General features: G+C 50.9%; 1 protein-coding gene across 1 annotated transcript in view; it reads left to right on the top strand.

Moving 5' to 3' along the window:
- Nucleotides 1-831: 831 nt before the first annotated feature.
- The window catches only part of LOC140847145 (zinc finger protein 541-like), a 30,200-nt gene continuing 20,244 nt past the window's right edge, over nucleotides 832-10,787 (top strand). Inside the window, exons 1-8 of the mRNA XM_073226396.1 lie at nucleotides 832-1,234; nucleotides 3,832-4,075; nucleotides 5,941-6,226; nucleotides 6,392-6,595; nucleotides 8,231-8,289; nucleotides 8,677-8,733; nucleotides 9,289-9,350; nucleotides 10,214-10,345. Of these exons, the coding sequence (XP_073082497.1) occupies nucleotides 928-1,234; nucleotides 3,832-4,075; nucleotides 5,941-6,226; nucleotides 6,392-6,595; nucleotides 8,231-8,289; nucleotides 8,677-8,733; nucleotides 9,289-9,350; nucleotides 10,214-10,345 (1,351 nt within the window). The 5' untranslated portion in view covers nucleotides 832-927. The remainder of the gene's footprint in view (nucleotides 1,235-3,831; nucleotides 4,076-5,940; nucleotides 6,227-6,391; nucleotides 6,596-8,230; nucleotides 8,290-8,676; nucleotides 8,734-9,288; nucleotides 9,351-10,213; nucleotides 10,346-10,787) is intronic.

The following is a 10,787-nucleotide window of genomic DNA, read 5'->3' as shown; positions in this document are numbered from 1 at the left end:
ATGTCACAACTCTTCTGGGGTCCCAGGTCTCCATTTCCTGTGAGCTCAAGGTCCTGTTCCTTTTCCCTTGTGTCTATTTTGACCCCAGGTGCCAGCCTCCAAGGTAATGCTCTGTAATAGAAATTTAATATAAGGCATATATTATTTATAATTTTCTTGGAGCCACATTGAAAAGTAGAGGTAGACAAAATTAATTTTAATAACATTTAACCCACTATATCTAAAGTACCACTACAACTCTATAATAATGTAAAACATTACAGATACATTCTTTGTTTTGATTTGCATTAAATCTTCTAAATTGACTGTGTATTTTATACTCACAGTGTGTCTCAGCTTGGGCCTCCCACAGTTCAAGCGCTTCAGAGCCACATATGCCTTGCGGCTGCCGTATTGGACAACAGCTCCGAGTCCTGTATCTGAGTCTGATTTTTCCCCTAAGGCAGACCTGAGCTTGTACCTCCAAGTCATCTTTGAGTTTTCACTGGCAACTTGGGGTTTTACCTGTCTCTTGAGCCTGGCTATGTATTAAAAATTATCTTTTGTCATATTTGTATATGTTCATTGCTGGAGAAGAAGTCGGTTCAGTCCATGAATTTGCTGGAAATCTTTTAATTTATTCCCAACAACCACCTTATGATGGAGGTGCTCTTAGGCCCAACTTACAGATGAGGAAATAGGCTTGTGGAGCTTAAGTGAATTCCCTGTGTTGACATGGCTGTTAAATGGCAGAGGACAGACCCAGATACAGGTCTGTCTGAAGTCCAAGTCCATGCTCTGTATGCTCCATGGCCATCTCATGATTTTGATTCCTCCTTGTTTGTTTTCAGGACTTAGAAACCACCAAGGGATCTCTCCTCCCCGATTCCTTGCAAGCCTCGCTCGTCTGGAGAGTAGCTCTTGGCCAAGATTTGGCAGCAGAGAGCCATGGACCAGAACAGCGCAGGGGAGGAGGGTGCCCATCCATCTGAGATACACCTCCCTTCATTTTCTGAGAGTCAAGGACTCAACTGCAGCAATGCCCTCAACCAGGATCTGGGTCCCAGCTCCCGAGACCTGCTCTCTGCTGGCCTGAGTGGTTTGGACATGGACCCAAGCCTCCCAGCACCCAATGTGCCCAGCAAGGTGCTGGAGGACAACTTAGATGCTTTCTCCCCGTACTCTGGGGAGGACCGTGACTCTGTGAAGCTGCTGGAGAAGTATGCAGACCCAGAATCTCAGGCTTCTTTACAGGGTGAGGCTGTCCACCTGGGTCCCAGGGCCTGGTGGGCTGTGTGGAATTTCCTGGGCTAGCTACATGTTGATTCTGTGTGGATTGGTTAAGGAAACTTTCAGTTTCTGTGGGTGAATGGGGAAGGACAGTCACCTTGTGGTTTTCTGCTTGGGCATTGTTCCCAATTCACTAGTCAAGGAAACTGAATACTGATCCTAGGAAATAATGCTGAGAAATGTGGATGTTTGGAGATATCCTAATCTTGTGTGTGGAGTGGGCAGACCTTTGAGGTGGTGAGAGTCTTTCCTGCCCATGCCACATCTCAGAGGCTCTTCTCCTGTTTGCAGAATGAGCTAGGATCCTGTCCATTTGCTCCTTGGTTGTCTCTTCTTCCTAAGGATCAGTGTCTTCGTCTGCAAAGTGGGGGATGACAATACGCACTCTGCTTTCCCCAGAGTGACAGCGGTCAGAAGCAAAAGAAGAAGTGAATGTCAAAGCCCCTCGTAGATTATGAAGCACTGGACAGTGCGCAGATTTTTATCGATAGTGTTTGAGTTAATGCCGGCAGCCCATTGATTTAGTTCTACGTCTTCTCTTCAGCAAAGAGAGAACTAAGACAGTAATTAGAGTCCTTGCTTGTCTCCTTTTGCTTTGCCTTCAGGCTTCCCACACAAGATAAACTCAGTTTTTGTTTTAGCCTCTTCACGATATCCTTAGGTAAGATGCTTAGGTGGGTTGATCGAGCGAGAGTCACAGCACGTGCGGGGAAAGCCACATCTGGAGTGGCCCTGCAAACCAGATATTACTGCTGGTTGGATAAGCAGCTCACAAAGCCCCCTGAAGACTTGCTAAAATGAAAAACATCCGAGGCCCCCACTCCACGCAAGGTGCAGTGCTCCCGTGTTGCAACAGTGGCTAAATATAAATTCCTAGAATTGGGACATCCATGGTACTGCCCTGGGCACTGGACAGGCCTGTGGGTACCGTAATTGGGGTTCTCAACCCTGTCCACAGAAATTAACATGAAAATGCCAGTGTTAAAACATGTGCACATTTCAGAGAAGATAGGTAGTGATTCTACAGGATCTTAGTATGCTGGTGGATGGTGACTGTAATGGGGGTTGTGGGGGGGGACTTGGTGAAGGGGGGAGCCTAGTAAACATAATGTTCCTCATGTAATTGTAGATTGATGATACAAAAAAAAAGTGTGTGCACATGTGTGCATTTTGCTGGCCAGAGAAACTGCAGCTTTCACCAGAATTTCATACGGATCCATGCGCCCCACTGAAAAATGTTACAATCATTAACTTAGTTCAACATTTCCAAATTCATTTTAAATTGCATTTTTTAAACCTTATTAAAAAAGTCCACTGAACATTAAGTTTTAACTCTTTGTTTTTTAATGCTTCCATAACTTAAATTCATAAATGCATATACTTTTATTAATTTTAATGTTTAAGTTAGAAAAGTAATGCATATTTATTTAAGAAAACCTAGAAAATGAAGAAGAGTAACAGGAAAAATCCCCACCCTGGCTCCCACACATAGATTTTTTAAACCATGGGTGAAGTCACTCAGAAAGACATGGTTTTGCAGAAATTAAGTGGACATTTCTATTTGAAAATTTTAAACCTTAGTATATTTGCTTTCATATGTAAAGGTAGAATATTCAGTCATCGTTGTAACGATTACTCCGTGGTGTTGGGTGGCCATATTCTTGCTGGTTAGACTGTTACGGTGTTTCTGTGAGCAACTTCTTACACGTGTTTTCTCTTGGATCGGTTCTTTGAGCGTATTCCTAGCAGTGGGTTTGTCCGTCAGGGACGCACACAGCTGGAGAGCGCCTGGAACCCTGCCTCCTGGGAAGGGCAGGCGGCTTTCTGGGCCGGTGACTCGTTTGCCTCTTTGTCAGGGTCCTTGCTAATGTTTTGAAGCAACATTTTGTTTTCTAGTTTAATTAAATTGCTTTAATGAGCATTTTAAAAGTAACTCAGCAAGGCTGGGGACTTGCCCCGGAAGGAGTCCTGTTTTTCCTCATTTAAAGTGTTGGAATCATTTGACCGCTGGGGACAGTGATTTCCCACAGGAGGAGAATGTAGATCAGGCAGGTGAAGTCACAGGAGGCAGCGGCCAGAGGCAGGTCGGGACGAGAGGCCGGGCCTGGAGGCCCAGCCCGGGCTCCGTGCTGCTGGGTCTCTCCGCTGGGTCTCAGGCTCAGACGCTGAGCACTCTGGCTCCTGAAGCTGAGCCCCTCCGCCCCCCACAAGCTGGCCTGTTGGATTCTTGGATCCCACCTCTGCGGAGTCCCAGATAAATGGTGTCATAAAGCCCCTGCCGCCACAGCACCCTAGTCTTTAGAAGCCTTCCAGGCCACAACTGTCCTGAGTGTGGCCTCTGACTGGGCGCCGTCCTGCAGCGTGGCCGGGCCAGGGTCCTTACTCTCCCCACTGCCCAATCTAGGCCTTGTTCTCTCTGTGAATTAAGGTGCTGGAGATGGAGAAAGGGTTCCCGGGCCTCTCTTCCCGCGTCTACTGCGGTTCTGAGAGTCGGGGAGCGCTTTAGCCGAGCTCTTCCATGTCCCCGGGTGTCTCTAACGTGGCTTTCTCCTGTTTGTTTAGACCTGAGGCTGGCCGTGCTTCAGGTGCCTGGAGAGGCTGACGAAGGAGGCAGGGCCACCTCCGGGAGCGCAGGGAAAGAAGAGCAGCATCACACTTCGCCTCAGAAGCTGCTTCTGGACTGCAGCGTCTGCGGGAAGGTGTTCAGCAGCACCAGCTCCCGGAGCAAGCACTACCTCACGCACAGCCAGGAACGGAAACACGTTTGCGGAATCTGCAGCAAGGCCTTTAAGCGCAAGGACCACCTGTATGTAGGAGTCTGGTCACCAACGTCTGTGCAGGGGCCTGGGGTCGGGGGGCATGTTCCTAGGTCATTCTCATCACCTCCCAGATGAGCCCGACACACCCTGTTGGTGTTGGGTCCCTGTGACCGGTGCTTACACAAGAACTCCATGTCTGGGGACAGGTCTGGCACTGCCCTGAACAGGTCACCCTTCCAAGCCCCCAAAGTCTACCAATGAGAAAATCACTGCCTTGATTTGCAGACAGGACGTCCCGAGGCAATGTTGTCATGGAGGGAGTCGGGTTAACTTTATAGAGAAATGTTTGGAGACAGTGGTGGGTACCTGAGGAGAACCAGCCCGTGTTTATATGAGGAACATGTACCTGGACTCCACAGGGCATGAGAGACTCTTGTCTTTTTTAACTTATTATTATTATTATTTTTAACTCGATTTTAAAAAGAAAGCCCAATAAAAGAGTCTGAAGCAGAATTCCTTTTGTTCTTAATGTCTGGTAAATGATAAGCTTTTCCTGCTAGTGAGGAAGGACAGACAGACTTTCTCAAACCAAGAGACTGGCAAGTGGGAGACAGCAGTCCATTGCTTTTTTTGTTGTTGTTGTTATCATTAATCTACAATTACATGAAGAACATTGTTTACGAGTCTCCCCCCTTCACCAAGTCCCCCCCAGAAACCCCATTACAGTCACTGTCCATCAGCATAGTAAGATGCTGTAGAATCACTACTTGTCTTCTCTGTGCTGTACAGCCCACCCCATGTCCCCCACATTATACATGCTAATCGTAATGCCCCCTTTCTTCCCCCACCACCCCCTTATCCCTACCATTTGCAACAACATGGATGGAGCTAGAGTCCATTGCATTTTATATGGTCCTGGCCGTCCCACAGGGCTTTGACTGACCCACCTTCCGACTCATCCTCTCACCAAGCCCCCCAGGGAAGGGCCACGATTTGCTCATGTCACAGACCAGTTAACAGGGGAGCTGGAGATTGGGTCTCTCCCACTCTCCTCCGATGGAGGCTGGGGCTGACCTTTAGGGAAGGGCTTTGTCATTTATCAGACACGTCCCATGTGCAGTATTATTAGGACTGTCCAGACTAGGGCTGCTTGGAGTGCAGAGGGTGATTTTCTCATCTGTTTATAGTTATTAATGTAGATATGAGTATGACATAATCATTGTGCATATTTGTATTCATTTATATTATAGGAGGCACATTTGGCTGTTTTCTAGAAAGTTCTGGTAGCACATCTGTAAATTGTATTTTTTCCTGTGGGGGATTTCAGGCAGCTGTCTCCTTGTAGGAATTCTATGGTAGGGGAAGGACTCCTTTGATAAAGGCAGGATCCTCCCGAAATGAGCTTTTCCTCAAATGTATTCTACAAAACTTTGGTTCTTAAGGGTGCAAAGAGGGGCTATTTCAAAAAACAGTTCTGTGGGCAACTATGTTTCAGAGACATGGCAAGTTACATAGATGACCCTCTATCTATCTACCTGCTATGTGGCTTTTAAATTTGCTCCCGTGAACCTCCAAGAAGCAAATGGTGTTTTATAAGAACGGACTTGCCAGCTGAGCCCACGTCCTCAGGGAGCAACTGTGGAGGGCTGGTGTTCCTGGGGAACCCATTCTGGGGAACTCTGGCCTGGCTTCTGTTGATTTTTCTCTCAGATAAGGGGTTTGCTTAATGGTGAGGGAGAAGGGCACCCCTTCCAGATGCTTTGACTGTAGCCGGGGCTGAGTGCAGGTTCTGAACTGTGGTTCTGAGCTCCACTCCCCCTTGGGAGCACTGTGGGGGGAGTCAGGCTCGGGACCCTGCAGTGGGAGGCTGAGCCCCAGTGACCTCTGACTCCCTTCTCATGTGTGACTCCAGGACTAGGCACCTGCTCACCCACCAGCAGACCAAGCCCTTTGCATGCATGGAGCAGGGCTGCAGCAAGAGCTACTGTGATGACCGCTCCCTGCGCCGGCACTACGAGGACCAGCACGGCTTTTGCATCCTGAAGGAGGCCCCCCCCAAGGAAGAAGCCTGTGGGGACTCCTCTCCTGCCTACGAGGTGGCCGACCAGCCTGCTGCGGGTGGCCTGCGATCCCTGGTGCCTCCAGAAGCCAGGACCCCGGGCCCCCTTTTGCCCAACCGAGAGCCCCTGCGCTCTATTGTGAGCAGCACAGTCCACCAGGAGATCTCTTCTCCCGGCCCGGTCCTGGTTGGGGCTTCAGATGACGGGGAAGGGAAAAACACAGCCTGTCCCTCCCCACCCTCACTGGGGCCCTACCCCTGCACGCCAGCGGCCCCAGTGACCCTGGGCACTGATGTTCCCAAGGAGTGTCACCCCCTGTGGAAGGAGCCCGCCGCTGGGTTCACAGCCATTCACTCCAGGGAAGGAGAGAATGGTGGTCCACACCCAGCTGAGTCGGAGCGGCCACCCCAGCTGCCGCCCACCCTGGAGAGCTGGCAGGACGCTGTGCCTTCGGTGGACCCCCCACAGGACTCAAAGTCCAAGCTGACGATATCCAACAGGATCCAGGTACCTGACTTTATGCTGTGAGATGAGAGTCTCACTCATCACTTGTTTCTGAATTTGAGTCATCCAGGCATTTTACTTAGTGCCCGTGCGTCCTCAGACCCAGTTTTACAGAGGGGACGTGAAGGTTCAGGGAGATCGTGGCCCCCCCACCAACCTCACCCACAGAAAAGCCAGGATGAAGGCTTTGCAAGTCGCTGGGACGCCCTGTGTCACCTTCCCTCACTGAGTTTTTTCTGCTTGCCCTCCTTTTGCCCATCTCTTCCTTCTGGGTTTGCCCCTCAAATTCTCCAGAGGATATAAAGGGAGAGTTCCTTCCCCCTCAGTATTCCTGCATGAGATGCCATCTCTGGCTGTGGGGCAGGGGTGCCCACATGTGTCAGCACTTGTGCAGCATTAGCCTGGTTCCGGCGCAGGTGGTGGCCACGAGGACCTGGGCGCCAGGCGGTCAGCCGCTTCTCTTTGCGACGTGCTCAGGTCTAGCACCCAACAGCTGCATCCTCTATTTTTTTAAACAGCTTTAATATTCGTGTGCCATCTAACCATTTTAAATCACACCATCTGGTGACTTTAAGTATACTCAAGAAGGTTGTGCACCATTACCACTTTTTCCAGAACATTTTCATCACCCCAGAAATTAACCCCATACCCTTAGTTGTCCCCCCCAGGTCTCCCCATAACCTCCCAGCCCCTGGCACCATGAATCTACCTCTGTCTCTATGGATTTGCCTACTCTGGACATTTCATATAATTGAAATCATACACTGTGGCCTTTCATGTCTGCCTTCTTCCACTCAGCATAATGTTTTCAAAGTTCATTCATGTTGTAGCATAAGCCAGGCTTCGCTCCTTTTTATGGCTGAGTAATACTCCATTGTGTGGATACATCACATTTTGTTTATTTATTCATCAGTTGATCGCCATTTGGGTTGTTTCCACTTGGCCATTGTGAATAGTGCTTCTGTGAGCATTTGTACAAGTTTTTGTGGGGACATACATTTTCATTTCTCTTGGAAATTACCTAGGAGTGGAATTATTAGTTCATGGGGTAGCTCTGTGTTTAACCATCTGAGAAGCTGCCAGGCTTTTCCAAAGCAGTTGTGCTATTTCACATCCCCATCCTCGGGGGATGAGGGCTCCGATTTCTCCACAGCCTCATCAGCACTTGCTATTGTCCAATTTTTTTTTTTACCATAGCCATTCTAGTGGATGTGAGGTGCTACCTCATCATGGTCTGACTCACGAGGCTCTAATGGCTGGTGGTGCTGAGCATCTTTTCATGTGCTTATCAGCCATTCATGTGTCTTTGGTTTGGTGTCTGTTCATATCCTTTGTGCGTGTTTGAACTGGGTTATTTGAGTTTTGTTGAGCTGTACATACAAGGCCCTTATGAGATGTATAACGTGTAATGACTCTCCCATTCTGTGTGATCTTACTTTCTTGATGGTGTCCCTTGATGCAGAGAAGTTTTCAGTTTTGATAAGTCCAGTTTGTTCTCTTTCTGTGTCATCCAAGAGAGCATGGCCTAATCCAAGGTCACAGAGTCACACCTGTGTTTTCTTCTTGGCACTTTGTAGTTTTAGTCCTTGCATCTGCCTCATTTTTGATATGTTGGCTCAGATGTGTTTTCATCCTCAGGGTGGAAATACCTACCGGCTCCCCGATCCAGTGAAGGAGGAGAGCACGGCAGGCGGATGGTAAGTTCAGAAGCCCCTCCCTGCCGGGCCTGGGGGCTCAACCCCTCGGGAGTCCTCTGGGGGCTTTTATGTGCTGGCCTTGGGCGAGTGAGCTCTGGATGCTTCAGCCCTGAAGAGGTGCCCGCCAGGCCATGAAGGAAGGGGGTATCGTCTCCATTTCTGGGGATTCATCGAGAGTTGTCAGTGGATCAGACTTAAAAGAAAAAAAAGAAAAAAATGGGTGGAGTCCCCTTCCCCCGTTCTTCCCCCTGCCGTGTCTGTCCACAGTAACCAGCAAAATGGAGGCCCTGCAGACTGGGCAGAGCCAAGGAGCACGTATGTCTGCAAGAATTGCAGCCAGATATTTTATACAGAGAAAGGGCTGACCAGCCATATTTGTTTTCACAGCGACAAGTGGCTGTCACCTCGAAGGAAGCAGGACCAACAGGTGAAGGCGCGCGTGCAGTAGGTTCTGTGTTCGCAAGGCGCTCACAGGCTTTGGGGGAGGGAGTCAGTGGCTGGGTGTCATTGTCTCAGGATGGAGGCGTCCTCCTGGGGAAGCCTGGGCAGTGACCAGGAGTCTGGCTGCGCTGCTCCGGGGAGGGCGGGCTGGCGCTTGAGCCTGGAGCGTCCCCTCTGCCGCTTGCCTATGGTTCCTCGTAGGCTACCATCTCTTCTCTGTCGGTGTGTGGGTGTCCGGCATGGAGTTTTTCAAGCCTCTGAGACAGGTGCTGAGGCCGGAGGTGGAGGCACAGAGCCCCCCAGGAGCCTGGAAACCCTCGACGGCATGAGCATAGCTCCTCTGGGGACTCCTGCATCGGAGCCTGTGGGCCCAGTGAGCCAGCCCCCGGGAGCATAGCCAAGGTGGGTACTGGTCGGTCCACTTCCCACTGCTTCCTGCACAACCTGCCAGTGGAAGCCATGGGCAGAGCCCAAACCAAGTGCCACAAAAAATCTCTCCAGAACAGCTTGTCTTGCGCGTTCATTCATCCACCTTCCATGCCGGCCCTGTGGAGGCAGTGCTGAGGAGACCATGGTGACAGGGACGGCCCCAGCCTGGCGTCCTGGGGCTGCCAGTCCAGGTGAGTAGATGGACCCATGCCAGACAGTGAGGTCTCAACTGGGCTGGGCTGGGAGGGGGAGCAAAGGGACTGAGGGGACCCCAGAGACCCCGCCTGAGGAGGTCAAGGAGGACTTTCTGGAGGTGGTTAGAGCTGAGACCTGGAGGATGAGGAGCAGTAAGACTGGTAGAAAGAGGGGAGATTGTGTGGAGGTGGGTAAGAGATGTAAGTTCATGGGATCAGCCATTGCAGCCTGGACTGGAGGGTCCCACCTGGAGAAGCCCCCTCCAGGCCAGGCGACAGGGTGCATAGATCCCCTTGTCCATCTCATGGAGCTGCGGTCATTTTTCATCTTGTGGTGCTGTTGCACTGCATCTCCGGCCCCATCTCTAAGTGCCGGTCATTTTAACAAGTTGACGCTGGCCTCATACATCTCCGAAACCCTTTGTATCAGGGCCTCTCCCTGGGGGCGGGGCACATGAGGAAGCTTCCCACACCACACGTCCATGCCGAGAGTCTGGGGTCTGGCTCGGGCGTGGTGGCCCCGCTCGGCTCCCTTGCTGAGGCCGGCTCCGACAGGGGTGTTGGGTGTTATGTTTCCCTCTGGCTCCATGGGCAGTGCCCTTGCCTATCCGTGCGCCCCCTTGAAGACTGAACTGTGCACACGTGGCCTCAAGTCACCCCCTGTGGCTTTGAATTCTCTTCTCCAGGGACAAGACAGAGATGGGGAGGAGAGTAGCCAGCCCAGAAAGCGGAGAAAGTGCCTGCGGCCCAAGGCATCGCTCCTGCCTCCCGCTCCTTCTGCCTTTGGGGAGCCGGGCCCCGAAGGAGGCCACCAGCACTGCCCGTGGTCTCCGGTGCTCCCGGTGGACCACTCCCTGCAGGGATCGTTCCAGTGCTCTCCCGATATGCCGCCCCTGGTGCTGAGCCCCATCCGGGAGGGGTCTGGGCTGTATTTAAACACTGTTCCATGTCCACTCAGGATGATTCTGACAGAGTTATCGGCAGCAAGCTTGGTGAGTGAGGCTCAGGCCTGTCATCTCTGACCATCACACGGCAGGCCTGCTATGGGCAGATGCAACTCGACATGTAGCATTTGATCCAGGCGTTCTCTCTGGCCTTCGGCTGTGTCCAGCCTGGGGGTCCCATGGCTGCTCAGAGGTATCCCAGGACGATGTGGAACCAGCAGCCTTCTAGGTGCTGAGAATTTTACAGGCAGAAGGAAAATATGGAGGCCATGTAGCCTGACCACCCTTCTGCCTGTCCTCTTGAATAATTTTGTTAGCAGTTTTATTGGTACATAATTCACATACCATATGAATCACCCATTTAAAATACAGTGTTTTTTAGTAAATTCATAGACTTGTGCATCCATCGCACCATGTAATTTTAGAGCAATTTCATCACCCCAGAAGCAGCACTGTACATTTGCAGTCACCCCCCCCCCCACAGCCCCCA

Source organism: Manis javanica, chromosome 17 (genome assembly GCF_040802235.1).
Source record: "Manis javanica isolate MJ-LG chromosome 17, MJ_LKY, whole genome shotgun sequence".
NCBI lineage: Eukaryota > Metazoa > Chordata > Mammalia > Pholidota > Manidae > Manis > Manis javanica.
The sequence above is the reverse complement of the archived record's forward strand: the minus strand, read 5'-3'. Positions and strand labels throughout refer to the sequence as shown.